This window comes from Carettochelys insculpta, chromosome 2 (genome assembly GCF_033958435.1).
Source record: "Carettochelys insculpta isolate YL-2023 chromosome 2, ASM3395843v1, whole genome shotgun sequence".
Classification (NCBI taxonomy): domain Eukaryota; kingdom Metazoa; phylum Chordata; order Testudines; family Carettochelyidae; genus Carettochelys; species Carettochelys insculpta.
Window position 1 is genome coordinate 268,064,169 of NC_134138.1, and position 25,453 is coordinate 268,089,621.

The following is a 25,453-nucleotide window of genomic DNA, read 5'->3' on the forward strand; positions in this document are numbered from 1 at the left end:
AACTCTGGTACAACTCTGGAGCAACTGTTTGAAACAACAGTCTGTTATCCTCTCTAGAGTACCTAACAGAGAGGGAATGCAGCATTCACTTCTTTAAGGGTTCACACAGTTAATTGCTAGCTAGCAGTATGAAGGGCGGGAGGGAAACCCAGATTCCTGGTCCTATAGTGGTGAGTGATCTAGTTGTTTCACACGACACAGAGATTTGGCACATTCAGGCTACGTCTACACGTGCAGCCAACATCGAAATAGCTTATTTCGATGTTGCGACATCGAAATAGGCTATTTCGATGAATAACGTCTACACGTCCTCCAGGGCCGGCAGCGTCGATGTTCAACTTCGACGTTGCTCAGCCCAACATCGAAATAGGTGCAGCGAGGGAACGTCTACACGTCAAAGTAGCACACATCGAAATAGGGATGCCAGGCACAGCTGCAGACAGGGTCACAGGGCGGACTCAACAGCAAGCCGCTCCCTTAAAGGGCCCCTCCCAGACACAGTTGCACTAAACAACACAAGATACACAGAGCTGACAACTGGTTGCAGACCCTGTGCCTGCAGCATAGATCCCCAGCTGCCGCAGAAGGAGCCAGAAGCCCTGGGCTAAGGGCTGCTGCCCACGGTGACCATAGAGCCCCGCAGGGGCTGGAGAGAGAGCATCTCTCAACCCCCCAGCTGATGGCCGCTATGGAGGACCCAGCAATTTCGACGTTGCAGGACGCGGATCGTCTACACGGTCCCTACTTCGACGTTGAACGTCGAAGTAGGGCGCTATTCCTATCTCCTCATGAGGTTAGCGACTTTGACGTCTCGCCGCCTAACGTCGAAGTTAACTTCGAAATAGCGCCCGACGCGTGTAGACGCGACGGGCGCTATTTCGAAGTTGGTGCCGCTACTTCGAAGTAGCGTGCACGTGTAGACGCAGCTTCAGTGTGAAAGGTTGGGTGACTAAATGGATGAGACCCGATTGCGCCATATAGGGAATGAGAGTGGAACAGGGTATATTCCACTCCAGCCGACACTGATCTTCTCCAATCTCTTCGGTGGGAGGAAGATGCCTGTCTGTTTCCTAAGGCAAGAGAATAAAGTCTTGCTCCATATTAAGTGCTCTAAGGTTGCAGCTTTATTAATACTCGTGAGCCTAGGTCTGGTAGCTCCCTCCTGCAGGGCTGCCACATGTCACACATTTGGCAGTCCTGGTTCTCACAGCTCAGCCAGATTTCTCACATATCCAGTTGAGCTGAATGTTGGCACTGGACATTTGTGCAGGGGCCTGTCCTTCTGCCATTCAATGCTGGTGCAACACCTGCTAAGTAGGAGCCCCAGCTCCTCCTCAGCGCAAGAAAACGTTGGCAGCAACAGCACAAGGTGAAGGTCCTGATATTAATCTCAGCCACCCTCCACAACCAGGTGCAGCAGGTTTCCCCCAGCACAAACCCTCTGGCACTTCACCTCCTCCAGCAGATACAACCAACAGGCCCCTTTCCTCCACAAACCTCAGCAACCACAGTGCCTCCCTCAAAGCTTCTTAGCAATGACCGCTCCTGATATCTCGTCCCAACACACTCTTCCCCCACAGCACTGACTACCCCCTATGTGCTCCTCACAACTAACAGCCTCAAGCCCACAAGTGCCAACACTCTGCCACCCCGTAGCCTCCTCCACCACAACAGTTTCTACCCCTCCCCAAGCTCCAGCATCCCGCAGCTGCAGCAGCCTCCTAACCCTCAGCAGCTTCAGAACCCACTGCAGGTCTCCAGTCCCCAGAAGCCTCCATTCCCCACAGGCCTAATACCCCTCCTTCCTGCACCTTCCCAACCACTGATAGCTTCTACTCCTTACCAGCCCCAGTGCCCACCATCCCTATGGAGTCCTCTCACCCCCAACAGCCTCTTCTCCATGCTTGGTTCAGCACAATGCTATGTAGCCTCCATCCATCTAACTCCCAACAAATTCACCCCAGCAGCTCCAGTACGCAGTGCCCCCCATGTCCTGCTAACCACCCACAGCCTCACCTCCAGCAGCCCCAGCCCCCATATGTCCCTAACCACTGACAGCCTCACCCCCAGTAGCTCCAGCTGACGCCACATCCCTCAGCTACTCCCAGCCTCACCCCGGCAGCTTCATCACCCACTGTCCCCTACATCCTGCTCACTACTACTGTCTAACCTCAGCGGCTTCATCACCCACTGACCCCCACATCCCTCAACCACCCACTGCCTCACCCCCAGCAACTCCAGCACCCTTTGCCCCCCACACCCGCAACCATGGACAGCCTCACCCCCAGCACCCACTGACTCCCACCACCTCCTGCTAACCACCTACAGCCTCACTCCAGCAGTTCCCAGGATCTACCACCTCCACACCCAAACCACTGACAGCCTCACGCCAGAAGCCTCTGCATCCACAGCCCAATAACTCCCGGTAGTGTCGTTCCCCAGAAGCCCTTATACGCAACGGAACCAACAACTCACCTACTCCCCAGACACCTATCAGCACCCTAAATGCACTGCCAAGTGTTGTGTAGGTCCATGTCCTACTTTTCCCATTGCTGAGAGCTGGGGTGTGTTCACACCAAACTCAAATGCACACTTCTGTGCAAATATTTGCAAATACAGAATTACCTAGTTTGCATAATGTCACACATGGTTTTCTCCCCACGCTCTTCTAGACTAAAAAGTCATCTGCTATTGCTGCTGCATCCTACTTGGAGTTTAAGCTCTGTGCGGTCAGGGAGCACGCTCAGCACAGATAATGGTAAGTGGTGCTTGGCACCTGAAATGAGGTTTGTAACTCTGTGACTGGGGAGCAAGCTCTTAGCAGAAGGAACATGTGGAGACCTTTGCTGCCAACCCTTAACAAGCCATATGAGCATGTGCAAATTGTGATTTTCATGGGCTTACAATTTGGGTAAATCTAGGTGAGTTTTTGAAGGACAGCCCTCCATGACCTCAGTGCTAGAGGTGGAAAAAGTATGCAAAAAGTTACTTGAGTAAAAGTGCAGGTGCATTCACTTCTGGATATCTGAGTACAATCAAGGTGTGACATCTGTGTGTGTGTGCGCACATGCACATATACTTTTACTCAAGTAGTTTTCCAGAAGGGTACCTGTGTCTTGTATTTAAGGACACTACCACAACCACCCCTGCCACCAAAAAACAAACCCCACCAGCTGTAAACTGTAATTTTACTCAGGTAACTTTTGGATACTTTTCCCACCTCTGCTCTGGCTATCCTCTTACCAAATTTCAAATTTGCCCCTAAGGCCTGGAGAAACTCTCACACCTCACAGTAACAGTTTTAGGAGGATTTGTTTTGCTTAAATTAACAAGAGCAAAACCAATTTTCCCCTAACACAAAACACTGCAATGCAAATTACATAAGTTATTTGAAGACACAGATACAGAGTACCCTAGCATCAGTACTTCATGTATCTAATATTTTGTGTTGTTGTCCTTTACGTTCTTTCCATTTTATTAATATCTCCCAGTCTAAACATGGCTTTTTAAAAATAATGGCTACTCTTCACCGTATACAGAAAAGGGAGCATAGGATAAAACCACTCAATTGCACACTGCTCCTTGAATAGAAAGGCTATAAGCAAATTTTCACAGCATAGTCTATTAAGTAAACAAAGGCAATTTTACAGGAAAAGGTAATTTATTCCAGATTAAAATATTTAGAAGTTTATGTCCAGACCTACAAGGCAGAACTGTGCACAAAAGTCGGCACTTACATAGGGCTACTGGGCAAAAAGTCATGGTTTCTCTTGCAAAGCCAACATAAAATTAAAAAAAAAAAATGACGGAGAGCCATCAGGAATGTCCGTGGCTCATTGTCCACTGAAGGGAAATGAATTAGTGTCATGTCAGGGTATGTTGACAAAGCAGCCTTATTTCAAAATAAGCTATTCCAGAAGAGCTTTTCCAAAACTTCTTATTTTGAAATAATGCTGCTACACACACAATACATTTCAAAATGGAACTTAGGTATTTTGAAATGCAGCATCTACACACATAGGCTACGTCTGCACTTGCCTCCTCCTTTCAGAAGGGGCATGTTAATAAAGCATTTTGGAAGATGTTAATGAGGTGCTGACATGAATATGCAGTGCTTCATTAGCATAATGGCGGCCACGTGTGATTTGAAAGTGCTGCTTTTGGAACACAAGCTGCCCGTGTAGATTGGGTCCTTTTGAAAGGACGCCCCAGCTTTGAAAGCCCCTTCGTCCTAAATAGCAAACCAAACCAAAGAGCACTTTCGAATCATATGCAACTGTCATTATGCTAAGGAGGTGCAGCATATTTATGTCAGCGCCTTGTTAGCATATTCTGAACTGCCTCATTAACATGCTCCTTCCGAAAGGAGGGGGCAAGTGTAGACATAGCTATAGAGCCTATTTTGAAACAGAGCATTTGGATGCACTATGCCTTATTTAAAAAAGGCTTTATCCCCTGTCTACACAGCCCCTATTTCAATATAACTACTTCAAAATAGGTGCTATTCCTCATCATATGAGGTTTACTAATTTTGCAATAAGCCAACCGCTGTTTCAAAATTCTTAAGTGAGAAATATACCAAAAACCAGCATTTCCAGATTTTCCAAATTATTTTGAAATAGTGGTTTCATTGTGTAGACGCTAGGATACTATTTCAAAATAACACTGCTATTACTTTGCAGTGTAGACCTACCTCCAGTGAGTCATAATTTTAGAGGGCAACTTCTATTCCCTTCTTAAAATGCCCAGCTAGTGTGCTGCTTTTATTGTTTAATATGGAATGCATTAGGCATGCAATAATTTACTCCAGTTTTGAAAGAAATAAAATGCATTGACAAAACTTGTCTAGTGTGCAATTATACATCTTCACTGCCCAGAAGAAAGCCCTTTGGCCGGCTTTCTAGCAAAAGTTTCAGAGACATGGCTATTATTTGGGACTCTGTTTCAGCGACATGGACAGTTGCTGGCTTCTAATTTTTCCCTCTCAAATACCCGAGAGCTCTGAGAACTGTAAGCCACTGAAATGTCCAGATCCCAATTTTAAAATATGGCTTTGAAAGCACCATAATTTGCAGCTCTGTTGTATGACAAAGAAACCAATCAACAAAGCCTCTCCTCTCCCAGTTTTCTCCCACCTGTTTCCCTCCCACACACACCTGCTGGTAACCTGCAGTGATTAAAACAAACTTGTATTGCATTTTAGCAATAGCACACGCAGTGAAATCTCTAAAAGAGAAATTTGGCGTTTGGAGCTGAAAAACATGCCACACAGTAGCCACGGAACACACTGTATCACAGGTATTGTTCGGAAAGAATGCTCAGGAATAAATGGCACTGCCAGGTAGTTCTTTCCTGCTATCAGGGGTTGCATATAATTATAATGTTCAGCTGCTCTCCTGTTGCTGCCCCTACTTCTGGGGGATTTGATTCCCCTCACAACTACCGTGACATTTGCTGTTTCTCTCACCTCCACTTGTACATTCTGGATCCCCTGCAAATCTTTTCGTGCTGCATCTCCTGATGGTCTGCTTTCCCTCCCTGTTTTCCATCACCTTTGTCTCCCTCCTTCCCAATCTTTTTAGCATTCCCCTCCCGTCTCTTGCCCTTCCGATCACCCAGCAACCAGCACTATTGCATAAGAAACTTGCAAAGTTGCACTTGAAAAAGAAAATCTATATTGTGAGTTTTAATTGAGCCTAGCCCTGGTGTAGCTCCTCCTTTTGGGTTCTCTCACACAAGGACCAGGTATCACTGGGGTCCCAGAGCAATCTTGCGTGCAGGCACTTCCTCCTGGGGCACTAGTGAACCCACAGGAGAGGTGGCAAGGTTCGGGGGGCGGGGGGGCTTTAGAACAATGCATTATGAAGTTCAAGGAGGGAATATGCCTCCCCAAGGTACAGTCACCTGTAGCCTCCTCCCTGAGCTGATGCTGCCCTTGCCACAGGCCTGTGCGGCTCTCTTGCTATTTGGGATTCAGTAAGTTACACAGCCATAGTAAAGGATCATCAAATGCCTGTTGAAAAAGCAGTGATTTTTGTACAATGATAATTAAAATGAACTGGTGCTATGTGCACTAAATTTACAATTAGTTTCACACATATCAAATGAAAAGTGAGTGTCTAGGAAGGAGTACTGCAGAAAGGAATCGAGGGGTCATAGTAGACCACAATCTATAAATGAATCAACAGTGTAACACTGGTGTAAAAAAAGTAAACATCATTGCGGGATGTATTTGCAGGACTCTTGTAAGCAGGATACGAAAAGTAACTTTTCTACTCTACTCTGGACTGATTAGGCCTGTTAGTAGCCTGGGGAGGCTGCAACAATTTAGAAAGGGCTACAGAGTAATTTATATTGTAGTGGGGCTTTCTGGCCCTCAGAGCAGCCCACATGGAAGGTGCAAAGGTGACCTCAAGATACTTTATTTCTCTCCACTTCCCTCTGGCTGCAAGTAATCTCTGCTTAGGTGTCTCACAGACATCTGAACAACGATAGAAGGTCTTCTTGTTTAGTCCTAGAGAAAACTATATTAAATGAGAGTTAAGGCTGAGTACATGTCAGTAATCTGAGGCTACATCTACACTAAAACATTTGTTAGTCTAATTTGTCATTCAGTGATGTGAAACTCCTCAACCCTGAGCCACATCAGTTACACTGACAGAATAATTTGTGTGGAGAGAGCATCACTCATCAGCACAGCTAGTACCACTTGATGGGGTATCAGTTATGTCCGTGGGAAAGCTCTCGCCCATTAGCATAGAGTGGTGACACAGGAGATCTTGCAGTGGTGCAGCTGTGCTGCACTGAGCTCACCAGTGTACATATGACCTAAGGGTAAGAGCAATGCTAGGATGTTGTCCCTATCCCAAAAGCAAGAGTTTCTAACTCAGAAGTTCAGAATTGATTTTAAACATAAAAGAAATCCAAAGTAATTAATATTATGGAAACAGAAAGTTGAGGCACCAAAACAACCTTAACTCTGCCCTGCAATGATGTCACACAATAGCCTGAATACTGTTTGTGGTTCCAGATCAAATGGAATATATTTTTAAAAACATATTCAATTTTTTTCCCTCATGTTACCATCAGGGCAAAAGGGGAATGCTTCCAAAATGTGACTGAAAAGAAGTGGATGAGTATTGCACTTATACTGGAGTGGCCAATACCTTTCCCTCTTACAGTAGACCATCCTCTGACTCTGTGACAGGGCAGATGCGATATGAGATGTCTAAAGACAAATATGCATGCTGGATTTTAACAGTCTTTAAATAATCCCATGCCACATTACCCAGAATGGCTAGTCACAGCAGGTATAGCCATTAAAACTGTAGGCTGCATGGAACACACAAGGCATACTGAGCACTACTTGTTTAGTCATATGGTTTACAGCAACATGTAGCAAAGTGCTTCAACATGCACTGTGGAAATGCTGTATTCTGGTATATTTCACACATATTTTACTGAAAGCAAAGTGTTAGAAGGACCTAGTACACTCAGAATTGCAGACAGTGTGCAGAACCTGGAAAAACCATTTCTTTCTTTCTTTCTTTCTTTGACCAACTTCTGTTATGGAAAAAAGCTAACAGCAGGGTAGCCTATGTCAGGTTATTTTTAATATATTTATTAATGATAGGGCATATGGGGAGAGCAGTGAGGTGACAGCATTTGCAGATGATAAAATTACTTACATGAATTCAGTCCAGGGGAGGAACCTCAAGTGGAATTAACCAAGATTAGCGAATGGGCAACATGGTGAAAGAAGGAATGCAATAAATGCAAAGTAAGTATATATTATATACAATTTTGCCATATAGGCTAAGTCTACACTAGCCCCTTCTTTTCAAAAGGGGCATGGTAATGAGCGAAGTTGGAATATGCTAATGAGGTGTTGTCATGAATGTGCAGCACCTCATTAGCATAATGGTGGCTGTGGCAATTTGAAAGTGCTGCCTTCGAATCGTGTACTGCCTGTGTATATGGGGGCCTTTCGAAGGACCTCCCAATCTTCAAAAGCCCCTTATTTCCATTTTGTTTTAGGAAGAAGGAGCTTTTGAAGTCTGGGAGGCCCTTTCAAAAGGCCCTGTCTACACGGGTGATGCGTGATTTGAAAGCAGAATTTTTGAATTGCCAGGGCAGCCATTATCCTAATGGGGAGCTGCATATTCATGGAAGCTCCTCATTAGAATCTTCTGGCCTCGCTCATTACCATACCCCTTTCGAAAAGAAGAAGCTAGTGTAGATGTAGCCATAGGGATCTAAATTAACAAGTGTCAGCTCAAGAAAGGGAATTGATCTGAGTTGGTCATCACTTAACAGCTCAGTGAAAAGCTCTAATCAAAGTGAATTTGAAAAAAAGTTGCCATCCCTAATCTATACTATATAGGTTTTTTTAAGTTAACACTTTTTCAGTCATATGGTTTTTATACAGTTTAGTATAAAACTGGAGTTTAGTACCAGAAGAAAATAAAAATACTGCCATGCAAAAAGCCCTACAGCTAGTCTGGAGATAAAAGAAGATCCCTAGAAAACTCTCTCCTGACCACAAAAAGGGCAGTCAGCTACCGCACAAAGCAGAACTAATACCCCTCTAACACATCAGATTTTACATAGTAATTGGCCAAAAGTGACTAATGATTTCAAGTATTTCAATATTTGGGATCCCAACCCAGAAAATCTTAAAAGGTGTGTACTCAGCACATTCTGAAAAGCAGGCCTCTTTAAGACTTCTCCAGCTGGACAGCTATGAATTAAAGTTTCCCAAACCAATAAGCCACCTTTAAAACTCTTGGCTTCTAAGGGACAGTTTTTCAACTGCTCAGTACCCACAACTGGGGCCAGATTTTCAAAAAGCAGTTTCTGTCAAAGTAGGTAAATAAAGGCCACATCTTCAAAGAGTTCAGTATCCAGTGTACTATTGTTACTTACATACATTACTACTTCTTGATGTCCCCTTCTTCCATTGGAAGTCCATTGTACCTATTTCACATTATTTCTGAAAAAGCCCATCCACTCCAAACCTTAAATTTGTTTTACATATTTTATCTCTATATTGAAATTTATATTATTTATTTATAGTTTGTCCCAGAGCTGAAAAAAAATCAGTAAATTTAGTTTCATAATAACCTAGATAAGCCTGTATTTTAACCACACCTGAGACTCTAAGAATTTCCAATTTCCATTATCATCTTTCTTGCCCATTGCTAATCTCTTTTCAAATTAACTACAAAGGTGACTGAAATTAGATGTTGTACTCCAAGTTGGGCTGAGTAGTGCTTTAAAATGCAAAACAACAAAACCACAAGGCTTATGTAACGCTAGCAGAGCCAGGTTGCTCACACGAGGGATTGAACCTGCAATCATAGGGTCTAAAGCCCAGTGTTCTACCACACAAGCTAAAGGTCAGCTGGTTCTCAGCTAAGGATTTAGAGCAGAGACTTCCCTGACCCTAGTATGAGGTCCACATACCTCTGGTTACTACACTTATACTCAGCATCACCTGTCAGCTTCCTTCACTGTTCCTGTACACAAGGATGCAAATCATAGAATCATATCAAAGCTGGGTTAGAAGAGAATTTGAGAAGCCATTAAACCCAGCTCTCTTGGGCTGAGGGAGGACTAAGTAAACCGAGAACACTCCTGAGAGGGATTCTTAAACCTCCAATGAAGGGTATTCCATAGCTTCCTTTGGCAGCCTATTCTAGAGCTTAACTACCCTCATGGGTTAAAAAGTTTTTCTTAATATCTAATCTAAATCTCCCTTGTTGCAGATCAAGCTCATTACTTCTTGTCTTACCATCAGAGGATATGGAGAACAATTGATCCAATTCCTCTCTATAACAGCCCTTAACGTATTACAGATTGAGTGGGAAACTGACAACAGTCTTCTTTCCTCAAGATCAAACATGTCCACGTTTTTTTTAACCCTTTCTCATAGGCCAGGTTTTCTAAACCTCTTATTGTTTTGGTTGCTCGGCTCACTCCAGTTTATCCATATCGTTTCTGAAGCGTGATGCCCAGAAGCGGACACAGTTCCCCAGCCGAGGCCTCGCCAGTAACGAGCAGAGTTGGCATGTATGTCTCATGCCTTACATCCAATGCTCCTCTTGATACACCACCAGACCTGCCAGCAGGGGGAGAGGGAGGGAGGCTAACGAGACAGTTGTCTCAAGACTGTCTCATTAGTGACTGTTAGAACAAGGAACAATGGCCTGAAGTTACAGAGGACAGGTATAGGTTGGATATTAGGAAAAACTGCTTCACCAGGAGGGTGGTGAAGCACTGGAATGCGTTACCTAGAGAGGTGGTAGAATCTCCATCCCTAGAGGTTTTTAAGTCCTAGCTTGACAAGATCCTGGCTAGGATGATTTAATTAGGATTGATCCTGCTTTAGGCAGCGGGCTGGACTAGATGACCTCCTGAGGTCCCTTCCAGCCCTAGGATTCTATGACCTGGTGACTCCAAAGGACCCAGGGAGCAGTGGTGGTTGCTGGAGTCCTGGGCTCTTTCAATTGTGTCCCCAGCCACACCCAGGGTCCACCCCTTCTGGGAACATGGAGTCAGTCCTCCACCCAGCCCACACCTTGTCTAGGGGCCTGGTAATTCTGTTGCCTCTCCTATATACCACAGAATGATATTGGCCTTTTTTGGTTATTCTTGTGACTCCTCTTCTGATGGCTGTGGATTTCTTCTCCAGCATCTTTGGAAACACTTCAACATTCTCATTCTGAGGTCACTAAAAATGTCTCTAGAAACAACTTGCTCTTTGCCCCTCAATACCTATCCAAACTGACTCAGCGCTTCCTCCCATTTTGTTTAAATGATTCTTGTGCACCATGTGCAATTGAACACTGCTACCTCAGCCTGTCTTCCTTTCCATTCATTATAAAAACCATATCAAAACCTTTCATGAGCACAAGTATTATTTACTATGTATCCAGCATGGCCAAATCTGAACACGGCCAAATCCATCACCCCTCCCTGGTTGTGATTCATCTAATAAGCAACATTCCCACCCTCTAGCCAAAGAGTAGTTCCCCATCACATTAATTGCATTGTGCATGGGTTATGCTTGTAAAGACACAATTCCAACATAGGCGATTCCTGACTGTTATACACAGTGAGACGGAATCTCTTCTCTCCAGCCTATCGGTTTATCCACGGGTTTTATCCAGCCATCCATTATGGGAGAACCTGAGCATCTCATAGGCTTCAGTGTATTTATCCTCAGAACACCTCTGTGAGGTAATTAATACTTCCCTATCTCTTTTTTGCACATGGAGAACTGATAGAGCTCCGCACAGATATAAATTGCTATCTGTGGATACAGATAGTTGTGGATATAAATGGGTATGCGCAGAGCTGCAGGGCTGTCCTGGGAGTCACAGCGGTGAAAGAAGTAGCAAGCAGATCTGCCATTCCCAGGAGCCAACACCCAGAGCTGGCAGCTCCTCCAGCATGGCTGTACCAGCCCCACAGCCTCAGGCACCAGCCTCACTGGCAGCCTTCCCTGTTCATGCCAGTGTGATTAATCAGCACATAAGCGAAGACAGGAATCATCTCTGAACAGCAGTTTGCATCTCCTGTCCAGGGGCATCTGAGCTGCTGTAACATGCCAATGCAATCGGGAACAGTTGCCGGTGAGCATGGTGCCTGCCCCAGTGGGTGGGACCAGGCAGTATAACCATGCTAGAGGAGTTGTGGCACAGTGCAATGGCTCTTCAGAGTGGTGGCCTAACGTGCTGCTCCCTTTGCTGCTGTGGTTCCCAGCGGAGGCCTCCTGCTCTGCAGACACTGATTTGCATCTACAAGTAGACATTTATCTCTGCACAGGGCTTTCAGTCCTGAGACATAAAGATGCTAACAGCCATATTTTTAAAGGTATTTAGGTATGGAAAGATGCGTCTTTCTGCATTTTGAGACATCCAAACTCCTTGAAAGTTCTAGCCCTAAGTAAGTTACCCAAGGTCACTCAAGAATTCTGTGGTGGTGGAGGAAACTGAATTCAAGTCTCCTGAATTGCTTCTTAGTGTCCTAACAACTAGGGTGTCCTTCATCTCAAAATAAGTATGAGGGTATACTTCCTCTCAAAATAAAGTAACAAAATACCCACCAATTTCACCTTTCATAAATTAACCATGAATCACAGCTGCCATGCTGCTATTATTTACTTTTCCTCAGCAGCATCATTAAATTATTTAGGGCCTGAACCAACGCTCACTGAAATCACTGAAAATCATCTATTGACTTCCAGCGGCTTTGGATCAGGCCTTTTGAAAACAGTGGAGGCATTCATTCTGACTACGAAATTTATTTACCCAAAGGCCATTTTTAAAATTGCTATAGGAGCATAGTGCTAATGTGTTTTTAATCGTAATTCAAAGCAAAGCAATCTACAGACTGTTTTGAAATGCTTTGACATAGAAATAGCACCTTCTGGTAGCATTATTACAGCACCAGATATAATGCCATATTGCCAACTCTTCATAGGGAGTCAAGCTCCCACATGAAGAGACTTTTTTTATTATATTTGTTTTTGGCTTTTGGAATCATTTGTGGTCCCATTGTCAAGCTTTTCCCACTAACTATGCGATCTAGAAATTTACTTAAAAATAAAAAAGGGGAAAAAAGCGTGAGAAAGGTGAGACTTTCATACAATCACTTGATTGGGTCTTTAGGAAAAAGATGAAATATTGTCACACTCAAAAAAAGGCTAGAGAAATGGCAACATCAGTGAGTGCCTCAGTTATTACCATGTGAGCCTACAAAGTGCCAACTGGTAATACTGCTTCCAACAACCCAGAAAAATATGGCAGCACAGCTGGAGCATTCCAAACCACTTGGACGTTGTGAAGGGTACTGTTCGAGGAGAGGAGTTTGGTCCATCTATATATTTTTAGCAGCTATTATTTTAAACATAGGTTGGGATTAGCATAAAACAGAGAGACATAACTAACTTAAAAAATGAAAGAAAACACCTTACCTGGATCATTGAGAAACTCTTCCAAGGAACTCCACTGCTGAATGTCTGAATAAAATGTGCCATTGGTAGAATTAAATTCAGTGTAGTTTCTAACACATTTATGTCTCAAATTGCCCATAAAGAGTTGAAGGCCTATAAGGGCAAAGACACTCAAGCAGAAAACGGTCAGGATCATCACATCTGCAAGTTTCTTAACAGACTGGATAAGCGCACCTACGATGGTCTTCAACCCTAGGGACATAAAGCCAAGAGTTTACAGACTTAGAAGTAGGAACAAAGGTGTAGTTCATTTCTTTTGAGAGCTGAAACTCTGCCAAGAAGCTACAGTGCCTAATCAAAGGGTCTAGATTGCATATTTGCAACCTGACAGCACAAACAAAGCAGAAGTAATGCATGTGAAAACACGGTTTGGGCCTGATAATTTTCTTCCTATTTAGGTTTGTTGAGAAAGCCATTGAAAATGGAGCTAAAAGGCAAGCAGTGAGACATAAAGCTAACCATATATAAAAATAAAACTACATAGAAAGTATGTAGTATTTCAATAAATTCTGGGTGCATATTATATATAAGATTAAGATAATGAATTTAGATTAGATAATGGACTTCTCAACAGCATGCTAATACCTAAGTGACTTAGGAGTGTAGTTCCCACTAACTTTTGAAAATTGGATTTCAAAGTTTAAGTCAATAGGACACTTTTGAAAGTTATATCACTTGTGATCACATGAAGAAATATGTGTATGCTGATTTACATCTGAACACCTTATGTGATAGGGCCAAATCCTACTTGAATCACACATGCACATAGTCCCACTAATTTCATTTAGCTTGTATAAAATGAGGTGAATGTGCAATGTTATTGTAAACAGCAGCAAGAAAGACATTTCTTTTTAAAAAGCCTTCTTATTCATCATAAATATCTAGCAGGACTTCCAGAGCAATTGCATACCACTAGCAGCTATTTTTTATATTAACTTTCATTTTAATGAATATTCAGTTGCCAGTAACTAATGCTTCTGGTCCTTAATAACACTGATATGATAGCATTAAAGGGAATTAACTTAAAAGAAAAAATGCAAGAAAAAGCAGGTGAAGATTTTTATGCGAAAGATTCATAATGAGTTGACCTTCTCCCTGAATATTATCATATATAGTAGTTCTTGATTTCCAAGGAATTCTGCCCCATAGCACAAAGCATCCATGAAGACTAGATTAGAGCCATATGGGGTTAAAAAAATCTTGAAGTCTAAAAATATTTTAAAACATAAAATGAAAAAGCCCACGAGGGTTTGTAACAAAGCGAAATATTTTTTTGTTCTTCAATCTTTGGGTAAAAACAAAAGGAAATTGCTGTTTCTAAAGCTGGTTGAAGTCTCAGCATGGCCAATTGATCTGCCACTTCATGGATTCACAACTATAAACAAATAACATTTCTGTGCAGGGTGTTCCTGTTATCTTAGGGTCTGTATACACTGCAAAGTTATTTTGAAATAGCATATCTTATTTTGAAATAACTTTGCAAGCCTTTACACAATGCAACTGCATTTTTGAAATAATTTGAAAATAGGGATTGGCTTATTTAGAAATAGGTAAACCTAATTGCATAAGGAATAGCACCTATTTTGACCTATTTTGAAATAGCTGTGTAGACAGGGAATAGAGCCTATTTCAAAATAAACCATAATATGCCCAACAACTCTATTTCGAGATAGGCTCTATTGTATATAGATGCTCTATAGCTGAGTGCTATTTTGAAATGCATTTTGTGTGTAGCAGCATTATATCGGAATAAACTATTCTGGAATAGCTCTGCAAGAATAGCTTATTTCGAAATGATGCTGCTGTGTAGACATACTCTTAGGTCATTAAGGCCATGGTTACACTATAGCACTCTGTTGACAGAAGTCACTGTTGGAAGAGATTTCCTGTCAAAGATTCTGTCCACAGAGTGCAGCCACGCATAAAAGCCAATCAGAAGAGCTCTGTTGACAGAGCAGCTGGAAGCACAGCAGACAGGGCTGCCCGTTGTCCTGGATGCCCTGGCTGCCAAGAGACGGCCCCCCAGAATATCCACACAGCTTTTTTGGAGACAGAATCTGTTGACAGCAGCGTTATGCCTCATGACTGGGAGGCAGAATGCTGCCAATGCACGTGCTGAGTTTTGTTGACAAACTGTTGACAAAATGCATTTTGTGTGTGGACATTCCACCAGTTTTGCTAAAAAAAAAACCCAGGGTTTTGTCGGCAAAACTCCCTAATGTAACTGTAGCCTCAGAGGCAGTAGAATGGCCATGAAGCCATTACATTTTGAGCTACTAGTATGTATCAAGGCCATATTTCCCCAATCACCTCTCCTAGATCCACTATGCAAAGCCAGTTTGTGTGATGGTGGGAAAAAAGGACTGCAACATTTTTTCCTCTGCACAGTGGCCAAAAAAAAAAAAACGGAAAACCTCTAAAGGTTTGTAGAGTAAACACTATCCAAGAGTCCAAGAGTCAGATTTTTAAAAGAGATCAGAGCTGGATTTTCAAGTTCTCAGCACTCTGAGTGAGGTCCAGTTTTTAAAAGTGCTCCCCTTTTATTTGAGCACCTAGACAAAAGCCAGATTTTTGAGAGTTCTTCTGGAAACCTGGCCAATTACTTTGATGCCTAAATGGGAGTGAAGCTCTTCCAATAATCTGGCCCCAAATGAACATTAACAGATCAAGAAGAAACAGGTCCCTCAATAAGAGAATCTTATTCTGCCTTGCTGTATACCTACAAAGGGTTTGGTTACACCCCAAATCTGCAGGTTTTCTTCAGGCAACGCTCCCACACAAGTCCAGCGAACAGAGTGGGTATAAAGAAAAACAGGACTGGACTGCTAATGGTTTTAAATTGAACAGCAGCAAAACAGCCAGAGAGGAAAAATCAATGCTAAATACATTAGAGTTGGTTTTCTAATTGTTTTCTAACTCACTGACATGCTTTGTTTGAACGTTCATCACTGGCTGCTCTTTACACATACTGTCATTTGACTTTTTGCAGTTGCTCAAAACATGGGATGTACGACTATGTGTTGGGGGTTTTTTGGGGGGGGGGCAGCAAACCCACAAATGCTAATCCTTTATACTTTTCCCACAGTAGTTCATGTGAAAGTCCTGCAGGACATGCACTTTTTAAATATGAATTCAAGCCCAGATTCTCCATTTGTAATACTTTAGTATTGTGGTCTCACTAGTTAGCTTGCCAAATGTCTTGGTATATTTTGACATATCACAAGATAGCTCACAAAGCAATTTAGCATGGTATACATCCCACACCATGTGGAAATTAGAGACTTGAACCTGCAAACTCTTATTCACATGACAGAGAAGAGTGGGATTCCTTGCATGAGCAAGGAAAATATTAAGACTCCATCCTGAGAATATGTATTGCACTGGTAAGGTATATACAACACAAAGGAAGGTTTGCAAGTTCAGGAGTCACTGCTTTTAATGTTCAAGTCAATTTCTCAAACATACTCCATCAGTTTAATTACTATGGTTTTAAACGGAATGATTATCCTCCAGTATTCGTTCTATATGTTTAATCTTTGCAGGCATCCATTTTTAGAGGGGTTTCCACCTTTTTTGTAATAACTTACAGGGCCATAAACAGTTTAGTAGAGAAGCATTTTAGTGCTAAAATTATAATTATTGATTCAAATCAGTTACTTTTATGTCACTTTTAATAGTGTATTGGTGCGTTTTTTCTGGGCAACACCATAAGGGGACTTGGAATATTACTTGCAAGATCACTATATTTTTGTCTCATCCCACAAAAATCAAGATGTGGCAGGAAGGTAAGTGTCATTCTCATAATCACCTGGCTTGTGTATCGCTAGCTAATATATTTAAATCACCACTAGTCAAAACACTATGGTCCTGCTGATATGCGGGCTGAGTCTATAAGAATTGAGGGCACTCAAAACCTTGCTGCAGGTGCTCTGCATTTCCCAGACTCTGTCTCCATGTTTTTTTAAAGGTAATTGCTAGATGTATTCAAATTTAGACCACTATTAAATCTTCTATGGAACTAATCCTCCTTTGAAATAATGCCAACGAGAACACTACAATAGAGCTTAATAGAATGTACTATTTATAGAGCATTAAAGGCATTTATTTAACTCTTGCAGGTCAAGAACCAAACAGGGAAACATGCTGCCTCAAGGCCTGATCCAAAACTCATTAAAGTCACTAGTCAATTAACACTAACGGACTTTGGTTCAGGCCCTTGCAGATTAATTATTGAAATAATCTTCTGAAAGACTAATTTTTTTCCTATATTCTTATGGGTAAACCCAGCTTGCCTTACTCACATGAGTAGAGCTACTAACTTCAGATGCTATGGTGTACCTAGACAGACAGAGGAAGTACACAAGTGGGATTTGGCCCAAAACATTACTGTTAATCGTAGTAGAGATTAAGCACATTAGAACATCATCAGAGGTTAATCAAATCATAAGTAGTCAAAAGCAAATCACAAATCATAAAAAATGCAAGCAACATCGAACAGTGAAAACAGTCACACACCCCAAACCATCCATTCCTTCTATGAAATTTAATAGATTATTATCACTCTTGAATATGCCCTCCGTACCAGATGTTGGCAATCACTTACAGACACTTTCATGCATATTCCGGGAAAAAGAAAAGAAAAACAAAACCAAACCACAGAGTATGGCTTGCGCTATGGTTCCTATCACTTTGTCTATTCTCATCTCCTGAGATATTCATAGTTCTCATTAATGTCTCTTTGAGTTACGTGTAGGGAACAAGGAAAAAATACATTTGGGTGAGTGTATTACGTTGGTAACTACAGACACACACTGCAGCTAGTAGGTTTTTTTTATTATTTTGGAAAATTTATAAGACTGTCAGTGTTTCTGCAGATTCTCTCTCTATGGAAAAGATATGATTTTTCCCCTCAGGATCAACTTATATAAAGACATTAACATATAACTTGCTTGCTACCTCCAAGTTTGATTGCTGTCCTCAAGGGGCCTCTTACTGGCTGTTTGCTTCTTGAGTGGAGTATGTTGCTAATATAATGGTGAAACTGAACTGTATGAAGAGGGGCAAAACCAGACATCCTCCAACATGTCTTTAAGAAGGGCTTAAGTGGGACACGAGTAGGATTTCAGCTATGCTCTGCAGACCTTTCCTGTCTCTCCACACATAAGTAAATTTCATCCATGAGGTCTGAAGACTTGTACCGAGCCCTGCCTATAAAATCAATACAGAATGACAGCCAAAGTGTTATTTTCACCCTTTAAGGATGCTATCCAACTGCCAAAGTGAATGGAAGACTCATGCTATCTTCACTGGGGGCTGGACCAGCCTCCCACTCCAGCCTCAGATCCATTTATCTCCGATACCAGCTCTCCCTGCCATCCCAACACTGACGTGGAGGTGCTTCCGTTGCTAGTGTTTCTACTGCAGACTCCACCGTTCATCCTTTCAGGGCTCTTCCTTCTGAAGCTTGCTCCTGCTGACAGTGCTCCACAGCCAGTGTTTGGCCATTTCAATGAGTATCTGTATCAGGGCTTAACTAGGGTTAGCATGTAAAAAGGAGGACACCCTGAGAGGGAGTGCATCTGTATCAGTAGCTACCAATTCACCTTGTATTAAGGTGTTATAATATATCTAGTACTTTAGCACAACCTGAGTTGGTAGGTACTGATGGAGATATACTCCTTCTCAAGGGTGTCCTCTTTCTTCAAAGGCCAGATATGGAAGCCTTTGCTTAACATATTTTATTTATTTGTCATCAAGGACTGGCAAGGGATTCCTGTGCACATATTACATGACGGCTGTTGTAATGAGAATTAGATCAGGCCCCAAAATGGGGCACTGTATGTTATTATTGAGCTCACGAGTGCGTTTGCTCAAGACTGTCATTAGTCCTTTTCAAATTAAGCGGTCAATGACCAGGTACCATGGTGATAAGTAAAGTTCTAATAAACAGATAAACTCAGGGACAATAAGGAGATTTAAGTTTACATACAAGGGACCTTGATTATTTACAAGTAAGGCAACTGGCATGGATGGATATATGAGGAAATGAGAGACAAGACATTTTTTATTTGAATTCCTTAATGAAGACTGATTGGGCCAGATTCTGAGCTAGTATGAATGTAAATTGCATTATGTGGTGCTCAACTTGATGACCTCCTGAGATCCCTTCCAGCCCTAGGACTCTAGCGTTCTAATATAATTGAAATCTAAGGAAAAGGTGATGATTGAACTCTTTGGGCCCTTTGACTTCAGTGTGTCTACTCCAGTTAGGCACATGCTTAAAGGTGTGATTTTCAAAAGTACTCAGCACTAAGCTGGTTGCTCCTACTGAAACCAATAGTAAATTTTCTACTGGTTTAGGTTAAAGCAGAGTTAACTTAATGCTGAGTGTTTCTGAAAATCAGTCCCTGAGCCCTTTGCTGGATAAAAGCATTATGCTAGTTGAGGATCTGGCCCATTATTTCCAGAAAGCCATTTCCCAACGCTCACAAATGTCAGGTATTTCTGTGAAGAAATAACCAGATGATGCACAAGTGACTGGAAATCACCTCAGGTCTTGACAAAAAGAATGAATTCCAGCAAATCACCTTCCTCATCTGAGAAATAACAGAGACACTAAAACACACAATGCAGCCCTAGAACACATTTAAGATGTTATTATTTAGCATTTTTTTCATATTTAAATCAAAGAGTGTGGTAATATTTCATCTCAGTGTACTGTGCATTATAATTAAAGACCCAATGTGAGCTCCAAAATACACTTATCAAAATACCTAAAATATTTTTTTAAAAAAGACAACTCACCTGAAATTATTTACTAGCATGAGAAGTCTCATGAATTTCTGTTTTACTAGAATTAAATGGATGCCTAATCATACATCTTCATTTGTGTACTTTTACATGCTCAAAACACATCCTATCTGCACGGTAAAATCCAATGGCCAAATTCTCTGCTGTCAAAACTCCATGGGGTTGCATCAGCTAAATATTCAGTCACTAGTGTCAAGATACTAAAAAAGTTATAAGAAAATAAGCTAAGTCAACATACTCAGAGAACATGTGTTATTGTGTACTACACTAACAAATTACAGTCAATATCTTCCTTCACAAATTGGCTCAAACAGGAATATAATGCTACAGAAATGTGTGGGTATATTTTAAATAACAGCCTCCTACACTTTCTCATCTCCATCTTCTCTTTACTAAATAGACATTGGTTATTGTTTGAAGTCAATAAAAAGCTTCAGCCCACTTTTTGATTTCTTAAGATCGCAGAGTCACCATACATAGCTCAGCCAAACTGGTAGGCTCTGATCTGAGGAGGTTCAGGATTGCAAGACACGATGGAACCTGAAACGAATCCCCTGGATAGGGCTGTCCCTCCAAGTTAGACTTCAAATTACTGGTAAAGGCAAGAGAGCACTTTTGTTGTTAACGTTGTTCGTTGAGTTGTTACTGCCATACATGATCTGTAAATCACAGAGCTCAGCGTGTCATTAAACGAAGGCTTTCTGAAGCAAAGATACAGCGAAGAGCTCAATTGTAAACATCCTAACAAGAAACTTTGTTGCTACTTTGGTTTTATCCTTCCAGGATGATAAATTAAATCAAAACCAGAAATGCTACAGGTGTCCAGAAGCTTTAGACCTTTAAAACTACTCATTCAAGGTCAGATTTTACCACTTTTCCTCACACTGAGGATTGTCTTACTTTGCAAGCAGTGCCACTGACTTTAATGACACTATCAGTGGAGTTGGGCACTACTCAGCAGGAGTAAGGTTTGCAGAATTTGGCTGTAAGATGTTTCTTAAAACTTGCATAACCTAACCACCAAATCTACGCCTAACTTTAAGCTACGTGTGTAGGTTGGTTATCATACTGATAACACACATGCTTATGAATGCTTATGCTAGGTCATTTGTTTTGATTTTAGTGTCATAGTGCAAGTGTTTACAGTCTACTGGGTTCAAAAAGTGCACTACACTTTAATGACTGTACTTGAGATTTTGAGCAGTCTTCTTAATTTTTAAAATATAATTGCCATGTAATTGCCAACATCTGTTGAGGATTATCATTGACAGGGTCTACCATGCACAGTTTTGCTATCTTCTCTACCTTGCCATGCAGGTTGTATATTTTTAAACACTGAGGCTGAATGAGACCTGTCCATAGATAACACTTGGCAAGAATTTATCTTCATGGAGCTAGTTCCGAAATGGGCTCCTCTCTGAATAAATCACTAATTTGAAACTATTATTAATCACAGAAAGTAATATCAATAAATGGGATCAAACAGTTTGATTAAAACTACACTATGGGAAGGGGGGTTAAGTCACTAATGGAACTGTGTCAAAACACTGCTACGGTTTTACTGAAGATATTGAAAATCATTTGGGAGAGATCCTGTCTCCGCTGAAGTCAATGACAAAATTTCCAATGATTTCAACAGAGCCAGATTTCAGACAGAGTTACTATTCAATAAAATTAGCAAGACAGCACCAGAAAAAATAAGCTACCTACATTTTCAGTCTTAAGATGAGTTCAATTTTCAACACAAGCTTTGAGCTTCTTGAAGAAGCACTTGCAAGTTCTAATAAATGTTTCAAGGTCATTATTTATTCTTTCATTTTTAATATAAAAATATGAAGATGTTAATAGGATTTCATTGCCATTTTCATATGGTTCATGAATGAGTACTTTATGGATCTGGTTAATGATACACTGCATACAGAATCTTATTATACAGTAGTATTCATTTTAGTGACCTTTAAAATTTTGGAAACAATTGTGATTCTTTTTGCCCACAAAGCAATATTGAAAAAACATATGAAAAACGTCTTCTATTGACAGGTCACATTCCCTACATCCATCCATTCCCAATCAGTATCTATTGTATTAAGTAATTTGTGGTCACTGTATTTGCTACTGGAAATGGCATGTAGGCTTTAACTGCAGCCTGAGTGTTTAACCTGATTTTCACCTGAAATGACTGAGATTGTTTTCAGCGCCCGCAGTACTCTGAACGTTCGTAAGGCTGAGACATTGCCCAGGTCCACAAATTCAGTTATGTATCTGTAACAAGGGAAAGTCACACACAGACAATGACAAAACGCCAGCAGAAAACAACAATCAAGGGGACAAGGAGAGACAGAGAGAGAATCACTTGTAGCTGAGAGCCAATATGCAAGGATCAGGGCTTCTTACCTGGGATTACTGAAATAGTTTTAAAAGCTCTCAATACCCTGAAAGTCCGAAGAGGTGTAACACTGACTAGTTTCACAAACTCTCCTACATACCTGTAGAATTAAATCACAGTTATTTGGAATTATACAGTAGAGTATGCTATTGGATCGAATGAACAGTGCACTCACTTATAAGAATGAATGCGTCAGACTGAACAATACACCCATTTTATTAGGCTTTTCTCAGACGCCATTCTTCCTGAGTATGTCATATTGTACAGGATGTTAAATGTTCCCTACATCATAAGTCCTATGAATTAGGTATAGCTTTCTTTAAAACTTTAAGTAGCAGTTGGTTATAACTGTGCTCAGCTGTGCATATAATACACATTATACCATATTGTTTCAATTTTAATCCACTGAGGTATCATTAAAAACCTTTAAAAAGAGCAGGAAAATAAGATTTAAAACTGTGATCAGAAATTTAAGTCAAAAATATTCCCTGTACTATTGATGTAACATCTTAAATCAATCACATGTACCATACAAGAGAAAATATGAACTACTAATTCCAGGGGATCATTTCTCATATATTGCTTTGGTTTATTGCACAACTGATATGAATTTCAAGAGATGATAAAAAAGTTATTTATTTATCACAGAGTCTTTTCCAGAAATGGTAGAAGACGGATTTGAAGGGAAGACTATACTGTGAATCCTGCACTAACACATCTCATTAAAAATACTCGTCTTGACTCTTCACTGGTTTCCACATCATGTTGTCACTAATACTCATGCAAAGTGAAATAAAAATACTAGTGCTAGGGTAACTAATTGGAGAGCTGTGATATTAGTTTGTTTCACAGCAATCTCCTGCAATCTAGCATGTCCACCATCTGACCTTCTGATCTCTTAGATTCTAGCATCATTAAGAGAAATTATATTTGTATATTTTAGTTCCTGCACATCCTGTAGCCAGTGGAATTTGTGTTTCAAGGATGAAGCTCACTCAGTTTTGTGGAGAAACTGGTGGAGGTGTTACAGAGTAGCCCCTCCACACCTGCTAATCCAGATTATGACCTAGCAATAACAATATTGGTTCTGTTCTCCAGAGTTGTATGGGAGAATTGTCTCAAACAGATGTATCTAATCAGCAGAAAGAGGGCCAACATTAACCCCCACCCCGCTTCTGCAGTGAGAGGCAGTGTCAGAACTTCCACCTGAAGTTGCTGTTCCATCCTTAATGGTAAAGCCTCCACTCTGGTTTGAGTTTCATCCTGGTTGTATGCAAGTGAGCTCCCAAAATGTGCAGAAATTATAAATGATGAATGGCGCATGGATACGGTTTTAGTCACTGCAGATTTGTAAGAACAAGTTCATAATTGGTAAAGGAGCATACAAGCAAAGGATACAAGTGATGCTGCCTTTTGTTCACTATGTGGCATTTAAAAATCAAAGAGCCACTCTAGTAAGTACCCAGGAGTACTCTGTAGTACTATATATTGTATGCTCCCATGCAATATGGGGAACAGACCCTTTGTACAATCCTCAATGCTTACTATTCTATTGCACTAAAAGAGGCTATCTGTATCTATGGCCGATACAATTGGTTCCATTATAGGCTCAGGAGGGGAGAGACTGGTTATTTCACAGTAATGAATGACCCAATAACTCTAAAAGAAACTAAGAGATTTATACACTAACACCTGCTAGCAACAGGACCATCTCCCGATATTTGTTCAGTTAATTCAGGCCACCATTATACGTACTGGATGGGCACATCAGAGCTTTACATCCATGAGCTCGTCTGGAATACAACCTGACATATTTCTGTATTCTCCATCCCATTATGAAGCCTCGCACACTATTTACTGCTCGTGCTTCCAAATGCATAGGTCAAACTACCAGTTGTATTATACCAACTGTAAGCAACCAAGGTTGCCTAGCTCACTGAGATATAATTCTGATTTTAATGATTTGCAAATTGCACTTATGTAAAGTACAAATCATGTCAGAATAGAGCCCATTATTCAATGCCTCTCACTGTTGGCTGGTTACATACCTGGGAAATGGGATTCATAACATTCAGATCATCTTGCAATCAATTTTAACTCTCTCACTGCTACTTGAGAGCCTGAAGACTTGTTTGCTGCTGGAGGAGAATAGGATTGTTTCTATTCCATTCCAGCCCTACCCAATAACTGAACCCCTCAGTTCTGTCAACAACACATTGGAGTAAAATACGTTAAAACAGAATGGCTTAGAACTGGCACCTACAGGAGTGGAGACTGACTCTGAAGCAGCTGATTATTGAAATCATTTTGTTTCATCTGTGTTTGTTCTCCACTGCACGGACCCTCTATTTTAAGGCATTTCATGTGATTAAAGATGACTTGTTCAGGAATTTGGCATGCAGCCTAGATGCAAAATGCTGGGCCCCTATTCTCTTGCCACAGGGTGTAACCTCTGCTGACATGCAGACAGGTTTCAGGATAGCTCTTCATTATGAGCAGGCACTGTATGCAGAAATGACGTAACACAACTTTGTAGTACTCCATAACTGCAGCCCAGAACGGTCCTCTCCTGCACTTTGTTTCTGCCCCATCAAAAAATTTCCCAGGAAACCCAAGGGCTGCATGCACAGTGCACAAGAAATGTGGCTTCTCTACGCTTGCTAGAGAAGATATTCTGGAGCACAATGCAGTCTTCAGTGGAGGTGTTATGAACCTGCTGGCAGGAGAATGAGACCCAAATCATTTTTGTACCACTGCAAGAACTAAAACACACACACACAGTACCACAAAGAGGGAAAGTGCTGTGACCCACATCCTGCTTTCTTCACACAGTGGGTGAAATTCATACTAGTGCAGCAGAGTTGGCAAAAGGCCCGTGAACGGTTTAAGACCCAGGTAAAATAAGTGACCCACAAGTTTTGTGTTTGCCCTCTCTGCACAGGAGTGAATTTCACCTGGCCCTACTAGCGGGAGAATGGAATACGACACCACCCACCAACTCAGCTGAGAAGCAGTAGCGCCATAGATGCTCAGACATTTTACAGTCTCTGCATCACAGCAGGTCCACCCTTGTCACCATGCTATTCTCCTGCTTCACCCACCCCTAGAGACCTTTGCCTGCTAGTGTAGAAAGAGCTGCTGAATAACATGGCTCCACGACATGCCAGAGTTGGAGACTCCTTGTATGAGCTCCTTGCCCCATACATCACCTCACAGGCGATGAACTCCACTACCCTGTT

General features: G+C 41.5%; 1 protein-coding gene across 14 annotated transcripts in view; it reads right to left on the bottom strand.

Moving 5' to 3' along the window:
- The window catches only part of LOC142008137 (sodium channel protein type 5 subunit alpha-like), a 351,358-nt gene that overhangs the window by 236,932 nt on the left and 88,973 nt on the right, over positions 1–25,453 (bottom strand). For all 14 annotated transcript variants that reach the window (XM_074985128.1, XM_074985135.1, XM_074985134.1 and 11 more), the window contains 2 exons: positions 21,999–22,090; positions 12,980–13,210 (listed from right to left, as the gene is read on the bottom strand). In XM_074985128.1, the coding sequence (XP_074841229.1) occupies positions 12,980–13,210; positions 21,999–22,090 (323 nt within the window). The remainder of the gene's footprint in view (positions 1–12,979; positions 13,211–21,998; positions 22,091–25,453) is intronic.